General features: G+C 46.9%; 3 protein-coding genes and 1 non-coding gene across 5 annotated transcripts; 1 reads left to right on the forward strand and 3 right to left on the reverse strand.

The window, feature by feature from the left end:
- Positions 1 to 3,858, reverse strand: xkr8.2 (XK related 8, tandem duplicate 2). Its single transcript, XM_030346415.1, has 3 exons — positions 2,768 to 3,858; positions 2,122 to 2,318; positions 1 to 1,075 (listed from the first exon to the last, which is right to left on the reverse strand). Exons 1-3 carry the CDS (start codon positions 3,070 to 3,072, stop codon positions 306 to 308), a joined length of 1,272 nt encoding a protein of 423 aa, XP_030202275.1. The 5' UTR covers positions 3,073 to 3,858; the 3' UTR covers positions 1 to 305.
- Positions 3,859 to 4,011: 153 nt separating this feature from the next.
- xkr8.3 (XK related 8, tandem duplicate 3) lies at positions 4,012 to 18,453 on the reverse strand. 2 transcript variants are annotated; one of them, XM_030346418.1, is made up of 3 exons: positions 18,012 to 18,453; positions 6,970 to 7,157; positions 4,012 to 5,881 (listed from the first exon to the last, which is right to left on the reverse strand). In XM_030346418.1, the coding sequence occupies exons 2-3, from the start codon at positions 7,064 to 7,066 to the stop codon at positions 5,121 to 5,123; spliced, it is 858 nt and encodes a 285-aa protein (XP_030202278.1). In that variant the 5' UTR covers positions 7,067 to 7,157; positions 18,012 to 18,453; the 3' UTR covers positions 4,012 to 5,120. The 2 variants fall into 2 exon arrangements, with proteins under 2 accessions (XP_030202278.1, XP_030202276.1); XM_030346416.1 differs by lacking the exon at positions 18,012 to 18,453 and adding an exon at positions 7,915 to 8,580.
- LOC115535348 (serine/arginine-rich splicing factor 6) lies at positions 9,030 to 14,320 on the forward strand. The gene is made up of 6 exons (XM_030346412.1): positions 9,030 to 9,335; positions 9,900 to 10,042; positions 11,367 to 11,557; positions 11,872 to 12,080; positions 12,812 to 12,889; positions 13,305 to 14,320. Exons 1-6 carry the CDS (start codon positions 9,229 to 9,231, stop codon positions 13,879 to 13,881), a joined length of 1,305 nt encoding a protein of 434 aa, XP_030202272.1. The 5' UTR covers positions 9,030 to 9,228; the 3' UTR covers positions 13,882 to 14,320.
- trnar-acg (transfer RNA arginine (anticodon ACG)) lies at positions 15,388 to 15,460 on the reverse strand. The gene has a single exon. It is a non-coding gene; the product is annotated as a tRNA-Arg (tRNA).
- Positions 18,454 to 18,467: the final 14 nt, after the last annotated feature.

Consider the following 18,467-nt stretch of genomic DNA (forward strand, 5'->3'; position numbering starts at 1 on the left):
AATTAATAGAGAAAGGTACCGGTACTTGCAATTGGAACAAGGTGTGTGTGTGTGTGTGTGTGTGTGTGTGTGTGTGTGTGTGCAAACTGCAAAGCTCCTTCTGGAGCTTAAGTTGAACTTTGAAATGAAACACCCCCCCCCCCCCCCCCCCCCCAAGGCAGAGATAAGGTCACTGAATTGCTGTACAGATATAAAGCACAATATAAACGCATTGGTAGCACACATATAAATAAATTTGCCATTGTGAAAAATGGTTATTTTAAATCGTCCATCTGAGTCAGTCTGTCAAGCGCTCGCTGGAGTGACTATGAGTAGAAGTTCTTAGCCAAGTGTTGCATCCTTCTGTTCACTGGTCTCTTCACCCTCCCAACCTCCTCCCCCCCCCCGGTTAACATCTCCACCGGAGGAGGCTCCATGGAATCCACTTCGGTGTAGTCACCCAAGCCACGACCCCCGTCGGTACAGTCTCCAGCAGCAGCTAACTGAAGGGGCTTTTTCGTGTCATCACCTAGCTTGGGATGAAAGCGCTGGTAGTACAGCACTTTGACCAGGAGGCCCGACACGTACACCGCTACGACGACGCCGCCCATCACCGCCACCGTGTCCGGCGAGAGCACCCCCCCGGTGATGCACGGCGCTTTGTGGGTCTGCCAGAACGCCAGGCCACAGAGCAGGAGCAGGTCCAGCAGCATCCACGCGTGGTAGAAAACGCCGCGGTACACGCTGCGGCCCGCGCTGACGTTGAACCAGCTGAAGTACCAGATGAGGCCCACCGTGGCGCGGTACAGCCACTCGCCGGCGGAGCTGTCCATGAAGTCGGTCCCGCAGCACCAGGCGAGGAAGAAGAGCACGGCCCAGCAGCACAGGAAGTGGGCGAAGATGTAGCAGGGCTGGGCGTAGGCGAACAGGGCCAGGGCGGCCAGACGCGGGAAGATGAGCAGCAGGTTGCAGATGAAGTAGAGCAGGGAGGAGACGGGGCCCTGCTTGGCCTTGTCCGTAAGGAAGGAACGCAGGGAGCGGTGGTACAGGGTCACGCTGCAGGCGATGGCCGAGGCTGAGCCCACGGCCTTCAGCACTGGAAGAAGGATGGGAGGGGTTAAGATGTTAGCGCTGGTGGCGCTGAGGGAGGAATTTCTTAGGAAAGTGAAAGTGAAAGTGAAAAGTGATCTAGTTGCACACTTCTAGACCTCTCTCTCTCGCTCTCTCAACTTAATCTCTCGCTCTCTTTTTATCTCTTGCTCAACTTAATCTCTCTCTCTCTTTATCTCTAGCTCAACTTTTGATCCCTCTCCCTCTCTCTCTTTATCTCTCTCTTTCTCTTACAGTTTTCTCAATCGTTTAGACACCCTTTCTGAAACTATAGCTCAATTTCTCAAAACACTAAACACAAACCTTAGATGACTAAATCATTTTGTCAAAACTACACAAATTCTTCTCAAAACTGAGTTTTTCCACCAAACAGTAAACACAGATATAAAATGAATATCCCTTAGAGAGCATCAATTAAACACTGGTGTGATCAGTTCAAAACACTTCCATCAAAATACTATTTACATATGTTTTGGCTTTATGAGGCAATGTTACATATTCCAATGTATAAAATGGTTTAGAAATAGCTTTCCTTTTTAAAGTTGCAATTAGGTGGTACATATAGTATAAAGACTGTTGCCGTATTGTAATATAATACTGTGAATATATCATATAAATATTGCATTGACACAATCGTATCAGAATAGGATACAATGCATATTTGTCTATCCAATGAGCTCCAATGATCTGAACTCACAATCCAAGCTTCCCAGATTCATACTGTACACCTATGCTACAACATTGTTCTGACAATACACCAATGTTACGTACTTTGGTAAATTACAGTAGGCCTACAGTAATTGCACTGATAAGTAAAATGAAAAACACTGCAGTAAGAAAATGTTTAGACTGTCTTTCGGGGGGTGTAATGATGAAATCATTTTTTTACTGTGATACAGTAAAATGGTCAGCTGAACTGACTGCATGAAAAGCTAGTGTCCCCACCAAAGCTCAGACCCAACCTACGCCCTTTGTGTATACAATCGAGAAAAACTGTAAAAGTGAATGTAGTCCCACTGCCAACACACACACCTGTCACGGGGTCCTGCCAGTCCCCGGTCTGCAGCATGACCGTGAGCATCAGCACGAGCTGTGGGGCGCTCTCCGAGAAGGCCTCAATGAGCCGCAGCATGGACAGGTCGTGGGACAGGTACACGGCCACGTTCTCCGATTCGCGCTCCTTTCTTGAGGAGAAGCTGCACACAGCGACCTCCAGCACGCCTGCGTACCTGTGAGGTAGCAGCCAGGAATGGTGTTATAATATAAGGCAGTCGATGGAGCTTGGTCAACGTCGACGACCGTATTTATGATGATGTAAATGGATTATGCAAAGGTTGGGACTGTCGCTATAGTTCAATTCGTGATGTTAATCGCTGAAGGTAACTGAATGTATTGTTTGAGTGGAGATGACACGACCACGTCCCCTCTGAACACACACGCAAACACACACACACACACACACACACACACACACACACACACACACACACACACACACACACACACACAGAAATGCGCTATACCAATGCAATTAGCTCATAATAATCGATCCTATTTTAACTTGTATTATGACATGTATTTATTGTTCTTAACATCACGATAGCGTATGCATTCGAGCAACAGGATTGCCTGGCGTAAAGGATTTTCGTTATGATATTATGTAAAAAGTTCAGAGCACCTGATGTAGACGCCCAGCTGGAATATGTGCAGAACTTGAAGGACCCTCTTGCTGACTGAGCCCTCTGTGCTTGTGCGTGTCTCCCAGTCCTCATATCGGTACCATAACCAGCTGAAGAGCTGTCCAAGAACCGAAGAGCCTGCCAGCATCGTCACCAAAAGCCCCAAGTAGATGAAGTCTCCTTCTTGGTAGAAATGCACCGCTGCCCATATGTCCAGCGCTATGTCAACCAAGAAGAAAGCCAGCCCCAGAAACGAGAATCCAAAGTCCAAGACAGAGTAATTCAGGGTGAGTTCGCCCTCCATGGCATTTGTCGATTTGTTCTTAAAGAAAGTGATCCACTGAACCAATCTATTCGAGAGCGTATTCTCATCGAGTTCCGTTCATTCAAAGTTCTCAGAAGTGGTGTTGTAGCAGTGGTGTCAAATGTGGTTATGAAATACAGGCTGAACGAAATGTTCACTGCTTCCAAGACTCCACTCCCTTTCCTGTAAACCCAGGGCTGATTATGGTCCCACGGTAACGCAACGCAAGGACCACGCAGACGCTTCGACGCAGTCGTGAACCTGTTTCGGTTCTGCGTCGGGTTTTAGTGAGCGGACCAATCACAGCCCTTGCTGCTGCGTCGCCTCGACTGGAGGTTAACATTTTTGAGATACGCACCAGAACCTTGCGTTACGTGGACGAGGGACCATAATCAGCCCTTTACGCTTAAGGGGAGTAGTTTTGCTACTGTAGATGACTACAATACTATTGGCTATGGCTTTCTGTGTTAAAATATCTTGTCTGGGCGTTTTGACGGCCTGCCAAACGAGGTGTAGACTCGACTATTGAATGTCACGTTTCAATGAAAGATATCATCTTGTCATACCCATGAGTGACACGCACTATCAGAATGTTCGGTATAATTGGTGGGGCGAGGAAGTTGTATTAAATTTAATTTGCACTCAGCAAGCAACAGATGTGTCTAAGTGTGGTCCATATTATTTAGATTAAATCCTGCAATCTATGCAATGCTTAATTCAGAAGTAAAGTAGAGATATAACACATATCCACAAATATATCCCACATTACTTTTAAGTGTCACGGTTATTCTTTGGACAATATTGTTGAACCATTTTTGAATGACACATTGATCCAGAATTGGGCATTCCGCCGACCCTAATAGCCATGAGCTGAAGCAGCACAAAGTTAACCACACACAGGGTTGTCCCAGTCTCCAAGGCTGATCAGTTGAAACAAAGAAAACAAAAGGCTGCTTTATTGACAAAGTACACAGAACATAAGCAGTGGTTCCACTTATTCCAGAGGAAACAGAGGTTTTATGTGGTGGCGCACTTCAAATAAAGAAAAGTCCTGCAGGCAGCGGAGTGAGTTGGGTGCGTTCACATTCAAACATGCTTGTTTGGCCAAAACGCTCACTTCGGCTTTGTTATTTATGGCCAAAGATCTGGAGCTCAATGTGATCCAAAAACCTTCCAATAGCCGAGGATAGTGTTGACCTGTGTGTGATTGATTCTTAAAGGTTGACATTATAGTACATTCCATATGAAGGCATCTTTCTTTGTAAAATTCCTTTGGTGCATCGCACAAAGAATACATTTTAAAACATGTTGATCCATAAAGTTTGAAAAACCCTAAAACATTAAAAGTAAGAACAGGTGTAACAGTGTTTAGAGTGACGGAAAACACTCAATAAATATCTTACAATCAATGAGGCCCATAGCCAGGCACAGTGGAGGGATATTCGCTTTTTCATCAGTGAAGAATTTACTCAAGGTTGTAAACAATAAAAAAATATAGCTTCTCGACTTGTTGAACTTATGAAGTAAGATGATTGAAGTACCACAGCATGACACCGCATGAAACAGACTGCATCGGCAGGTTCATTCGTTGTTTTTTTTACGTCCTTTTTAAACATGCATAAAGTCCTTATTTGACCAAGGTGATAAAAAAAAGAGGCAAGAGATGGCAAGGTTTCCCACGGCACTTCACAGCTTAGGCGGCCGCCTATAGGCAACACACGCCTGCCGCCTTGACTATGACGTCATGAAAAAAAAGGTTGGTTTTGAATATTTTAAAAGTTAAAGATGCACAAATTCTGTAACTGTACTTGTTTCAGTTGTTATTTAGACAATTTTGTTGGGCACTTTCTTTCAAGTTCAAATTGCACAAATTCTTTGACTGTGACTTTGATCTTGACTCTGACTAGTTTCACACCCCCCCCCCCCCCCCCCGGGCAAACCCCCCCACCTTAACCATCACATGTTCTGCGGGCGACCCTGGATGGCATGTTGTTTCCCAGCATTCCACAGGGCAGCAGCGCCACTTCCCCTCCAAACCTCACCGCCGTTCATATGACAACCGCGGCGCACGCCTCATGTCCTCCCCCCTCACTCATCCCTCCCTCTGCCGAGTAGAAATGTGCGGCGTGTCGGTACATCCTGGCGTTGCGCAACGGCGGCGGCGGCGAGGAGACGCCTTCCTGGTCGGGGGCGAAGGTCCTGAATCCCACGGCCCCGCTGTCGGGCACCTCCAGGGCCAGCCCCAGGGGGGGCCTGCGGGGGCCCAACTTGGGGTGGAAGTGGTAGTAGTAGAGGGCCTTGAGCGCCAGCCCCGCGAGGTAGGAGGCGGGCAGCGCGGCGGCCAGGGCGCGGTCGTACGGCCGCGTCAGCGCGGGGTCGCGGTACGCCCACCAGGTGGCCCCCAGCACCAGCCCGTCGGTCGCCATGAAGCCGTGGTAGATGAGGCTCCGCCCCCGCGTGCGGCCCTCGCTGACGTTGAACCAGCTGAAGTACCAGATGAGCCCCACCGTGGCGCGGTACAGCCACTCGCCGCCCGCGCTCTCCATGAAGTCCGTCCGCTGGAGCCACGCCCACAGCGCCAGCGCCGGCCACAGCAGCAGGAAGTGGGCGCCCACGGCGCGGGGCAGGACGGAGGCGAAGAGCGCCACGGCCGCCACGCGCGGCGCGATCAGCAGCAGGTTCCACAGGAAGTAGACGGCCGCCGAGCCCCAGCCCTGGTTGGCCTTGTCGGGCAGGAAGGAGCGCAGGCAGCGGTGGTAGTCCACCACCATCCACACGATGGAGGTGGTGGAGGCCGCCACACTCACACCTGAGAGGGGGGGAGAGAGAGAGAGAGAGAGAGAGAGAGAGAGAGAGAGAGAGAGAGAGAGAGAGAGAGAGAGAGAGAGAGAGAGAGAGAGAGAGAGAGAGAGAGAGAGAGAGAGAGAGAGAGAGAGAGAGAGAGAGAGAGAGAGAGAGAGAGAGAGAGAGAGAGAGAGAGATTCAAATTCTCTGAAGATGGAAACTGCCTGATTATATCAACTAGGATCTGGGATCCAGCAGTGCTACTGTGTTGTAACAGAACTTCTGACCCAGAATTCCTACTGTGTCATAGCAGAACTCTGGGGCTTTTGGGGTTTTTCCACCCCAGGCTCTGTGCCATGTCCACTCAGAGAGTGGACATGTGTTGTTTGTAGAGATGGCACAGAGCCTGGGGTGGGGAACCGAAATCTGAAAGACGAATTAACTCCTGGTTCCCTGTGCTTTTACAGAGAAATTCCCCAGAGAAGTGACTCATTTAGCAGATGCTTTCATGCAATAGGTTGATTGATTTCTTTTCCCTTCTGGTATTCGGTCATTCGGGAGTAGGGTGAAGTGATAGGGGCATCCGCCTCTAGCGAGGCTACAGGCACGGTGGACCTCGGGATAGAACCCAGTGCAAGCCGGGAATCGAGATTCACTGTCCCTTCATCATTTAACAGGCGCTTTCATCCAAAGCTATTTAGATTACGTTTTTAAATACAGGTCAGTGAAGAGTACGCGGGTGGAGGGGGTGAGGACTTCCTGTTCAAAGGACGGCCACAGATGCACTGGAGATTGGGGATTGAACCCACACCCTTTCAAGTTAAGTCAAGTCAAGGGAACTTTATTGTCAGACAGACCGTGCAACAGGTTCCTGACAGGACCGAAATTGCGTTTCCCCATACTCCAAATGTGCAATGAACATGTTTACCACACAACATATAACCTGTAACATAATGACATAGTAACACAACAACATAATATAGTAACACAACAACATAATAGTACAAAAAGACCACAACAAATAAACATGACATGTACAGACAGACATTACATAGATGATACTGAATAGAATATTCACAGTGTTTTGAGGTAGCACTGTGCCCTGGTACTCACATTGTACGGTTCTGGCCTGGTTGGTGTGTAGCATGATGTAGGTCATGAGGGTGAGCTGGGGCGCGCTCTCGCAGAAAGTCTCGATGAGTCGGAGCATGCTGAGGTCATGGGTCAGGTACACGGCGTACTCTGCGCCCTGCTCCTTGCGCCACCACACCCGGAAGCCATGCCAGATGGCTGAGATGTGCCTACACACACACACACACACACACACACACACACACACACACACACACACACACACACACACACACACACACACACACACACACACGCACACAACCACAGTATCAGAAACACGCAAACACGCTATCAGCGCACACACAAGATGAAGCGCACATACGATCAATCATGCAGCACACAATCAGCAACACACACACTGTCATGCAGGCGCCTGCAGACAAACACACATACACATGATCAAACTATGTGATTTCTAAAAGGAAGGTCGAGTGATACACATTCCGTAACTTCCCCTTTTTGTATGTACACAAAGCAACAGGAACTATTCTCAGCCTCGCCCGTCATTGCATGTGAATACATCACGTCTTATTTTAGGTGACTCCCCAACTGAGACATACGGATTATGAATTGTGCACCAGTTGGTAAATTAGGCGCATGCCAGGCATAAACAGACGGTTTAATTACGCATACCTGCAGTCCAAGAATTGTACGCTATGGCGGTGATTAAAGCCTAATAACAAATGACAGTTGCCTGCGGTCTCTCCCTAACCTGTTTCGTCTTCGTCTTTTAGAACATTATAAACATTTGTAGGAGAAGATAGGACTAGGAGAAAACAACCATTTAAATAAAGTTTGATTTGCATTTTGCAAAACGAACAAGCGCGCGCGCACGCACGCGCACACACACACACACACACACACACACACACACACACACACACACACACACACACACACACACACACACACACACACACAAACCTGCAAAAGAAGCCGAGTTGGAGTACGTGAAGTAGACAAGAGATTTTAACGTGGTCGCCGAAGAGAACGTTTTTCGTGTCAGCGCAGGACCCCTCCGAGTCCCGGTCGTACTCAAACCAGAACCAGCTGAACATTTGGACCACGATAGAGGACAGGAGCATCCAGCCGACCAGCACCCCGAACCAGAAGAAATCCCCGCGGGAATAAAACTCCGTGGCGACCCACACGTCGGACCCCCAGTCAAACAAGAAGGTGCACACCCCGACCACGGAGAACACAAAGTCAAACCAAGAGTACTTGGACAAAGTTAGCCACTCCATGGCTGACGACTAGTCGCACTAGTGTTTTGCTCAGTGTTGACGTTAGCAGGCTGAGGCTAATCCGCCCGGTGTGGTACCGTTATGTCCTTCCTCGGCTTCACCCCATTCAGGCTCTTGAAACTGGTCGCGATCTCTTCATGTCTGGCGACCAATGAGGACAGCGGATTAGTTTCCAAGTTCATCGCAGATACCAAAAGTCTACATTACTTTGTCGTGAGTTATTCTGGGTGCATGCAAGCCTGGAGCTGTTGCAAGGCACAGGCATGTTGTTCAGAGGACCGAGGCCAGCAGCTCAGCTCATTAGTGAGCTGGCCCCTCCCAACAAAGCTGACAAGCGCTGGTTCAAATCTGTCCTCTTTCTCTACAGACTTGGTGGTGAGCGTCGTAGTCCCCCCCCCCCCCCCCCCCCCCCCCCCCGCCGAGTCACACAATGGGGGCCCCTGAGAACAGTCCTTGAAGTTTAGACATAAATTACTTTCATAAAAGTTTGTGTAGTCTTAAGAGACTTACATTTTGGTTAAAAGTAGCCTAAACTAACACTAAACGCTATTGAAACTGAAGTACGTTATGTGTCTGCAATGTAATTGTAATGTAACACACAAAGTGTGTGTAGCTTACTTGATATAACATATAATAGCTCCAATTCCCACACTTTTGGCCTAGGGCCAACTGTGACACACCACACAACACACGCCAAAATGAATGTCTCTTCTTCTAAATGTACTTCTTGACAAACGCCCTACTCTCTCATTAATGATTATAGATAACCAGTCGACAAAAAAAAGAAAAGGCAAACATTGCATCAGAAATATTTGTTGCACTGAAGTTCACCAAACAAGCAGTGAGAGGAGACACTACTGGGACCGGATCTCGCGTCAGCGCGCGCGGCAATATCCAAGACCCGCCCACCAATGCGCAGGCGCGTATTTGTGGCGTGCCGCACGACATCGTGCAAGTGTGTTCGTCGTCTTCGCCGCACCGACACACTCTAAACATGTCTAGAGTTTACATCGGAAGACTGAGCTACCGGGCCAGGGAAAAGGATGTCGAGAAGTTCTTCAAGGGATACGGAAAGATACTCGAAGTGGACTTGAAAAACGGGTAATTAATCTTTTTTTGAATTGATTGTTCTTGTCGCTCAGCGCGACGCTGGTTTCGGGGCCTTCTCCACATTTAGGCCCAAAACACAGAACCAGCGAAAGCCAAATAATGTGTTCGTCTGTTCCACGAAGAATGTGTGCAAACGCCTACTCGTCTTGTTATTAATGTTGAGCATTGACTGCACCGTCGTATTAATCTGATTGCCTCGATTAGAGATGAGACCTACATAATGAATGCTAATCTGATAGCACCGGTGCTAACACACAGGGCCGCCATGTTCCGCCACGGTATGAATATCCGTGGCCATTTGTTAAGCATAGTTGTTATATAACAATGCTGGAGACGTTGTGTTACGTCCGGACGTTGTAGGTCGGATCTCCTTTAATGTATTAATATGTATGTACTGTCCATTATCCTAGCAATTTTCATCTTGGCTCCACCTTTTTAATTGTAATCGGTGTGCTTTAAAGCGAGTTCACCTTGACCAATGAAGACCGTTATAAATATATTGGGAATTATGACTGAATCATTCTCAAATCATCTTTCTCTCCCGTCTGTGTACAGTTATGGATTCGTTGAGTTTGACGACCCCCGCGATGCGGATGACGCGGTGTACGACTTGAACGGGAAGGACCTGTGTGGTGAGAGGGTTATTGTTGAGCACACCAAAGGACCTCGCCGGGATGGGAGCTATGGCGGCGGAAGAAGTGAGTATCAAGTGGAACATTGTTCTCTCAAATGTTAGGGGAAACGGTAGTCTGCGTGGCCGTCTGCTCCAGTTAATGGGAGTTTGGCGTCTATAGGCATGCTGTTATCTCGGTAGATTTACCAAGCGTGTCCTTGGTGGCTGATTTGCATCCAGTTTATTATTTTATAAACAAGTGTCCCTTTATACAGGTTGTAAATCGGCGCCGGCTAAACTAAACCAAAAATATATACGAAATGTGATACCATTAAGCAAAATTATCCCGATTTTTTTTATTTCTACTCGAATATAAAGTAATTTTATCAAGATCTATGAATTGTATTGACACTTCGGTTTTATGTTAGTCGTTCGCCTAGGTGTAGTCATGTTAATCTTGCAGATGACCTCTCGGGGTCTATTGAATCAGTCGTATGCAACAGAGCCACCAATGACTTAAAGACTTCTTGGGTTTCCGTATGTTTAGTAGGACTGGGGTAGTTTTTCCACAGGATATGCAGCTACTGAGAAATATTACCAGATGGGCATTGTGTGTATGTACTTGCTTCTGGATCAAAAATAAATGCTGTAATATTTAGTATTTTATGATGTAAAGTATCCTGTAATACATTGCTAAAAAAAAAGCAGGATTTCTTTCTCATTTTTAATTGACTGTCGATTTGTAAAAGGTAAAAGATTTAACAAAGAACCTCAATGTTTTAATTGAAAGAGTCCTTTGCCGACTGCCCGCCCCTATTGCTGGCCATGGTGTCCCCCTTTCCAAGAGTGTGGTTTGACCATTCTGGGCCCCTGGGCAGTCCATAAAAGGGAGCCATTGAGAATGAAGACCGCTTTTCCCTTAAGCCCGGGCCGGGTGGTGAGGATACCATGGGGTTAGGAAAAGATGTGGGTTCAGCTCTTATAGGTGCCTGAAAAGAACATTTTGTTTTCATAACAGTGAAATGTTTTTTTTGCTAGTATGATAGTTTAGAAACTTTTCTTAGTATCCTCGTAAGTACATAGTTTTTTTTTTTAATCAGATACTTTTATGTCTAGCATAGGCATATTCAATTTGACCTAATACAATTCAAATATATACATTTGTAGGGCTTAGACATTTTTTGTAGTCCTTTTTTTAAAACATTTGTAATACATATGCCCCTTTGCTTAATGTGTATTTGTTACCCTGTAGTTTTGTGGCTTTTGATTTGCCCCCATATGGTTTCGTTTTTGTCCCAGACGTAAATGAACAGTGTGTAGAGTGTTAGCCGTCAGGAGCTTTGAGGCCGTGTCTCAGCAACGCTCCCGCCCTCATTGGCCCTGCGTCTTCCCCTTGTCCAATTGCAAAGGTGGAGGCGGCGGTGGCGACCGAGGAGGCGGCGGTGGTGACCGAGGGGGTGGTGGTGGTGGTGGTGGAGGAGGCGGGGGTGGAGGAGGCTATGGCCGCGGTGGAAGAGACCGATACGGTCCACCGACCCGTACCGACTACCGCCTCATTGTGGAGAACCTCTCTAGCCGTTGCAGCTGGCAGGACCTCAAGGTACGGAGATCAATAATCTGTAATAATTAATAATAATCCATAATCGTTGTTGAATTGTGTCTTCAGGACATTAAGTTATTACCATATGGTGGTAGCCTGTTTTAAGAGTAACTTTATATGGAAATACATGCCTTTGTTGAATGATTAAGATATGAGCTGAGAAAGGAAACATAGAGTTCAGCTTTTGGTTGACTTTGAGTCGAGGGACCCTCGGTATGATTTTAAATTAGTGTACCACATACTGTTCAACGTTGGCGTCGTTAAAGTGTTGTGTCGCTCACGCCCTCCCCTTGTCTCGCACCGACCCCCCTCAGGACTACATGAGGCAGGCCGGAGAGGTGACGTACGCCGACACCAACCGAGGCCGCAAGAACGAGGGCGTGATCGAGTTCCGCCTGTACGCCGACATGAAGAGGGCCCTGGAGAAGCTGGACGGCACCGAGGTCAACGGCCGTAAGATCAGGCTGATCGAAGACCGGCCCGGGGCCCGGCGCCGCCGCTCCTACTCCCGTAGCCGCTCCAGGTACTGACCCTGGACGAAGACCTACCGCAACGCGCTCCTTCGGGAGCTGGGCTCATTCTGTCGGCCGTAGCCCTAATCCCCCATTAGGGCGTTGAATCCGAACTTCGTTATTCGAATATAATTAGAATATCAGAAAATAAATCGAAATTCGACCGAGTATTGGGCAGCCCATAATATTCAAACCTGTTATGGGCAGGCCAAGAGGGAGGGACGTCGGAGAACCCGACGCAGTCTATTCATAATATTGTAATGAGCGGTTTATTAGAAACCTAATAAACCGTTGGAACACGCAGGACCGGTAACCATAGCAACGCCGGTAAACAAACCTCACGAAGCCCGATCCAGGTCTTACTGAAAGTATTTAATGGTCAAATATTATGAATAAATATTTGAATATATTCGAATATTATTAATAAATGCACAAACTTCGAATATGATTTTTGGGCAAAGGTCAAAGCCTTAATCCCCATCAGGCTGGTGGATCAATTTGCTGATCGTCAATCCCAGAGCCAATTCTAAAGCCAGGCTCTGCTGACGAACAACATTTATTGAGCCGGTCGTCTCTCTCGTCACCTTTTCAAATTCCGGGCTATTGTACACTAATGTGGAGCTCGTCTTCCGACCATGTGTTGGCCAAGCGCACCTTCGCCGGCTCCTCCGTTGGCGTCGTCGCCTGTAAGAGTTGACTATGGCCGAGCCCTGAACACGTGTCTGTCCGACCCGTCTCCCAGGTCTCGCTCCAGGAGCCGCCGTTCCCGCAAGAGCCGCAGCCGTAGCGACAGCAGCAGCCGCAGCCGGTCCCGCTCCAGGTGAGTCCTGGAAGCGTTCGAGCTACGACGGTCTGTTTAGCCGTATGACTCCTAACGGGATACATATCGTACCGCCGGGTGGGAGTGTGATTAACCCTTGCAAGCCGTTTGGAAAAATCTGACATCACTTGAGGGGCGTGTCCTCCGAGATGCGCGCTGGATAGACCAGCCTACCAGCCTACCCAGTGGACTGAAGCAAACGATGCTCATCTATCCAGCGCGCATCTAGGCGGACACGCCCACTTGTGATGTCAGAAGACGCAGATTCTCAGAACGGCTTGTAACGGCTAATCACACTCACACCTGGTGGTAGAATGTCCCCTTTTTTTAAATCACTGTTGAAGCACTGTGGAGCTGCCGCATGCAACCCCTGAACGACCACCAACTCTGCACTGTCTCCCCCCCCCCCCTTCAGGGCCGCGTCCCACTCCCGAAGCCGCTCCCGCAGCAAGAAGAACAAGGACAAGAAGGAGGAGGAGCGCACCAACGGCTCGCACAAGAAGGACGCCCGCAGCCGCAGCCGGAGCCGCAGCCCCAAGAACAAGGAGCGCAGCCGCAGCCGCAGCGTCAAGAACAAGGAGAGGAGCCGCAGCCGCAGCGTCAAGAAGGAGGCGCGCAGCCGCAGCCGCAGCCTGAAGAACAAGGAGGCGCGCAGCACCAGCCGCAGCCGCAGCCCCCGCAGCAAGAAGGCCAAGAAGGAGGTGAAGAAGGGCCGCAAGGACGAGTCCCGCTCCAGGTCCAGGTCCAGGTCCCGCTCCCGCTCCGACGTCAAGGACCGCAGCAGGAAGTCGGGCTCCAAGGGGCGCGAGGAGGAGGAGGGGGGGGCCGCGCCGCGCAGGGTCTCCCGGAGCCCCGTGGAGCCCAAGCAGAGGGCCCGCTCCAAATCCAAGTCCAAGTCCCGCTCGCCCACCCCCGCCAAAGCCCGGTCCGCCTCGCGCTCCCTGTCCCCGTCCAAATCCCGCTCGCCGTCGCGCTCCCGTTCCCGGTCCTAGTCCCGTCACGGTGCTGTCTGCTACGAGCCCCTTACCGAGTCGTCGTCCCCACCCCACCCTCCCTGTCTACATTCCCCTGCTCCACCCCCCCCCGTCTCTCTCTCCCGATCGTTTTTTAATGACTAGCTGTAGATCCCTGGCCACTCCGTCTCAATGTGACCCCTCTGGACATGCTTCAGTTTTTTTTTTTTTGACTTAATGTGGATATTTTTTCAGATAGTCTCTCCAAGGGGGTGTTTGCAAAGTAATGGGGGTTGAAAGCCTAGTTTTATGCGTTTTTAAGTGGATTAAATGTGCTAGGGCAGTTTTATCACAGGTTTGCATTGTTCCAGTAATGTGCTGGGTCAGGCGTTTTTTGTTTTTTTTCTTCTGTGACTTCAAGCCGTTTAGAAAAACTTTTTTTTTTTGTTTCCTTTCAGAATAAAAAACTAAAACATTATTTTGTTGTCCTGCATGTCATTTTATTATGTATTGTTTGGTTGCACTGTGAACATGCACGAGTGTGGATGCATAACGACAAAAAAGAAACCGTGCTGATTTATCCCAGTCTCAAACAAGAAGTCTTTATTATTAATAGTTGGAGCTTATGCTAGTGCATTATAATGGTGGTTGATTAGAATGAATTGAATACAATATATTTTAACTTGAGCTCAACACTAACATGCTAACGGAATAAATTAGGAAATAGGTAATTTAAGTTTCCATCTGCTTCGTATGGCACGTAAGGCCGTGCGTTTGTCGAGCAACGGTAGGCCAATCGGAGCTCGAATTTGACCAAGAATTGGTTCCCCTGATGGACAATGAGATGGCGAGTTTGTGTTCACGAAGTGACCCGAGTGGCGGCCTGCAACAGTCAATCGTATGGAACCATGTGGTCCATAGTAGTGTTAAATGTTCTCTTCCCTCTCTCCACCTCATCCCTCACTCTCCACCTCAAGCTGGTGTGTGGTGAGCGTTCTGGCGCCGATTGGCTGCCGTGCATCACCCAAATGGGTGCTACATACTGGTGGTTAGTGAGGCCCCCCCCCCCCCCCCCTTCACTGTAGGCGTCTTTGAGTGTCTAGAAAAGCGCTAAATAAATTCAATGAATTATTATAAATCCAATAAATGCGTTAATTGTTTAATTCTGGAGAGGTTGACCTACACGGGGGCCCAACTTACAAAATCTTTCGATATTCTCCAATTAATATGATGCTGCGGTTAAACCACTCGTTAATTGAGGAAGCACGATGGGTAATGCTTCAGAATATTAATGTTTGCAGCATTAAATGTGTTAATGATGGATTTATAGAGCAACTTATAAATAATGTTGCTGGAAGTTGGAAAGCTTTCCGCCTAATAGCATTTCTGAACCGCCGGCGAATGCAGCGGTAGCCTTCCCTAACTTATATACTATATCCTTTGACCCCCTATCCATTTTTCCGTTGCGTTAATAACCTGGTGCTAAATATAGACTGGTAACCCTTAACCTATGTAACTTAACTTTCTTAAAATAAAACAAAAACTCGAGCTAGCCAGGAGTCGAACCTAGAATCTTCTGATCCGTAGTCAGACGCGTTATCCATTGCGCCACTAGCCCGTGTTGTAGTACTATGGAAAAGATGTCGCAAATGACTCTGTGAGTCGTCGAATGTCGAATGTGATGTCGAATCTACCAAGAATTGGCCTATCAGCGCTCGTATCATCTACCAAGAATTGGCCAATCAGCGCTCGTATCATCTACCAAGAATTGGCCAATCAGCGCTCGTATCATCTACCAAAAATTGGCCAATCAGCGCTCGTATCATCTACCAAAAATTGGCCAATCAGCGATCGTATATCGCTGTTACTATGAAGAATGACCTCGTGGCCATACGAGCGCTGGCCAAGCAGCGCTCGTATCGCTAATTCACTTCACTTCTTACCAACATTTCCGAGGTAAGTCAGTCCTTTCTAGCTATTTTCAATACAAATACAAAACAGTAGAAGAGCCGAGTGCAAAGAAAACTGTTTCCCAGCAAGGGCTATTAGAGAGACGAGGGGCCATCAGAAGACAAACTGCTCTTGCTGGTGTAAAGTCTCATTTGAATCAAATAAACAATATGTTGCAACTGCTTTGCATTTTTGTACAGTTCCAGTCACAAAAATGCACGAAAACCACTTGAGTGAGAGTTGAATGTGCTGTTTTTTTTTATCTATAATCAAGTTTTATCAATATGACAAAATACAAATGTTGTTTATTCAAATACAATATACCACTGGGGAGCTTGAAGTTACAAAAAATCAAATCAAGTTACATACCCTTTATCATAATGCCAGCCTACTTAATCACAATGGTTAGCTTATACATTTTACATAACTTCCTATTAATTGTCAATGCTTTTGATAATCAAAATGGTATGGAATTAAAATGCAGAGCGCAAAATGCGTTCATATTACCATGCATAACAAACAAAGCACAACAGACAGTATTAATTATTATTGCTTGGACAGCATTTATAAGGAACCTGATCACTTAGACACTATGTTTTACAGTGATATTAACGTCTCTATAATCACTGTTAACATGGCCTCTTAATGCTTTAATAAAACGGGCACTAAACACACCGGCATGGTTTAGTTTCATTGGTGAACACAGCGACGACCGGCAACGATATATATTTGATGCAACATTATTGTTCATTTTCATAAGGATCTGGATATTTTTCTGACAATATGAATGTACAGTAGTCATATTATGATCATATTAGGAACGACCGGGATTCGTTACGACGAGATCAGGATGTATATTACGGTATTTATGGCACTTTACGTCGACTAACTTTATTCATCATTCTTTATTACAATACGATATATATTTGATACAACATTATTATTCGTTTGCATAAGGATCTGGACATGTTTCTGACAATATGAATGTACAGTAGTCATATTATGATCATAACGAATTAGGATCTACTGGGATTCGATACGATGAAAATCAGCATATTTCTTGGTATATCTTGGTGCTTTACCTCGACAAACACGCAGCTTCGCAAGACGCTGCGTGTTTGTCGACGTAAAGTTCCATAACCTGATCTCTTCGTATCGAATCCCGGCCGTTCCCAATTAGTTATGATCATAATATGACTACTGTACATTCATATTGAAGAAAAAGATCCAGATCCTTATGAAAATGAATAATAATGTATCAAATATACATCGTTGCCGGTCGTCGCTGTGTTCACCAATGAAACTAAACCATGCCGTTGTGTTTGGTGCCCGTTTTATTAAAGCTTGTGTTCATGTTAACAGTGATTATAGAGACGTTAATATCACTGTAAAACATGGTTTCTAAGTGATCAGGTTCCTTATAAATGCTGTCCAAGCAATAATAATTAATACTGTCTGTTGTGCTTTGTTTGTTATGCACGGTAATATGAACGCATTTTGCGCTCTGCATTTAAATTCCATACCATTTTGATTATCGAATGCATTGACAATTAATAGGAATTTATGTAAAATGTATTAGCTAACCATTGTGATTAAGTAGGCTGGCATTATGATAAAGGGTATGTAACTTGATTTGATGCTGCGATCTGAAATATTTTTTTTAACTTCAAGCTCCCCAGTGGTATATTGTGTATATTGGTTGAGGCAAAGACCAGAGTGGTTGAGGCACAGACAGGAGTGGTTGGGGCACAGCCAGGAGGGGTCTGGGCAGGAGAGGTGGGATGAATGGAGGCGTGGGAAACACAGGTGTGGGGGCCTGGATTTGAGGCTCGAGGGCTGCGAGGAACGGTGGCCTCAGAAGAGCAGAAGGAGGGTTCGCATAACGAAGTTCGGAGTCAAAGCCCTGCCTGTTAGTGACTTAACGTTCATTGAATGACTCGGCTCGCTAATGTTCATCAACCGGCATTTGTCGGATAGCCTAGGTTAACGTGAAAATGATTTTAAATCAACATATTATAAGTAGGAAATCCACATCGCCATCGGAAAGCTGTAACGTTATAACGGTGAAGAGACAGAAAACACTGTCTAACGTTATTTAGGCCTATTACCTAGTCGTTAAAGTTTCTGAGCCACAGGTTATTCATCCAACTAAAACCTGTTTATGTATAGACATTTGCCAATTTATTTGGATTGAAAATAGCTAAAAAGTACTGACTTACCTCGGAAATGTTGGTAAGAAGTGAAGATTTTCGTAACGTCACTCTTCAAAAATGCAATTCTTGGTCGGTAGCGATACGAACGCTGATTGGCCAGAGCGTTGTATTCTTGGTACAATTCTTGGTAGCGATACGAGCGCTGATTGGCCAGAGCGTCGTATTCTTGGTAGATTCTTGGTAGCAGACTGAAATGTGATTCCCTGTCACCACCAAGAATGAACTCTACTTACAGGTGGCAGGTTCTGACTCATGACTCTACTGTACATGTGACCAACAGTATTCAGTAGACAGAGGACTTCCAAACGTTCGTTGTATGTTGCGAAATAATCCCAGGACAGTTCAAAGTTCACGGGCTCTGGTTCGAGTCTCGAACGACGCTAAACACGCTTCGATCGATCTACTTCGACGCAAAACACAATTCTATCTATCGACTTAAATCTTTTAACGAGCTTGATTAAC

Source organism: Gadus morhua, chromosome 22 (genome assembly GCF_902167405.1).
Source record: "Gadus morhua chromosome 22, gadMor3.0, whole genome shotgun sequence".
NCBI lineage: Eukaryota > Metazoa > Chordata > Actinopteri > Gadiformes > Gadidae > Gadus > Gadus morhua.

Bases quoted from the DNA above. Each gene is read 5' to 3' on its own strand.
- xkr8.3 (XM_030346416.1), bottom strand. From the start codon at position 8,234: ATGGAGTGGCTAACTTTGTCCAAGTACTCTTGGTTTGACTTTGTGTTC. The intron at 7,158-7,914 runs GTTTGTGTGTGT...GTGTGTGTGTAG, and splicing joins CAACTCGGCTTCTTTTGCAG to GCACATCTCAGCCATCTGGC. The intron at 5,882-6,969 runs GTGAGTACCAGG...CCCCCCTCTCAG, and splicing joins CCAGGCCAGAACCGTACAAT to GTGTGAGTGTGGCGGCCTCC.
- LOC115535348 (XM_030346412.1), top strand. From the start codon at position 9,229: ATGTCTAGAGTTTACATCGGAAGACTGAGCTACCGGGCCAGGGAAAAG. The intron at 11,558-11,871 runs GTACGGAGATCA...GACCCCCCTCAG, and splicing joins GCAGCTGGCAGGACCTCAAG to GACTACATGAGGCAGGCCGG. The intron at 12,081-12,811 runs GTACTGACCCTG...CCCGTCTCCCAG, and splicing joins TACTCCCGTAGCCGCTCCAG to GTCTCGCTCCAGGAGCCGCC.
- xkr8.2 (XM_030346415.1), bottom strand. From the start codon at position 3,072: ATGGAGGGCGAACTCACCCTGAATTACTCTGTCTTGGACTTTGGATTC. The intron at 2,319-2,767 runs GTGCTCTGAACT...GCTACCTCACAG, and splicing joins CAGCTGGGCGTCTACATCAG to GTACGCAGGCGTGCTGGAGG. The intron at 1,076-2,121 runs GTGTGTGTGTTG...TCCTTCTTCCAG, and splicing joins CTGGCAGGACCCCGTGACAG to TGCTGAAGGCCGTGGGCTCA.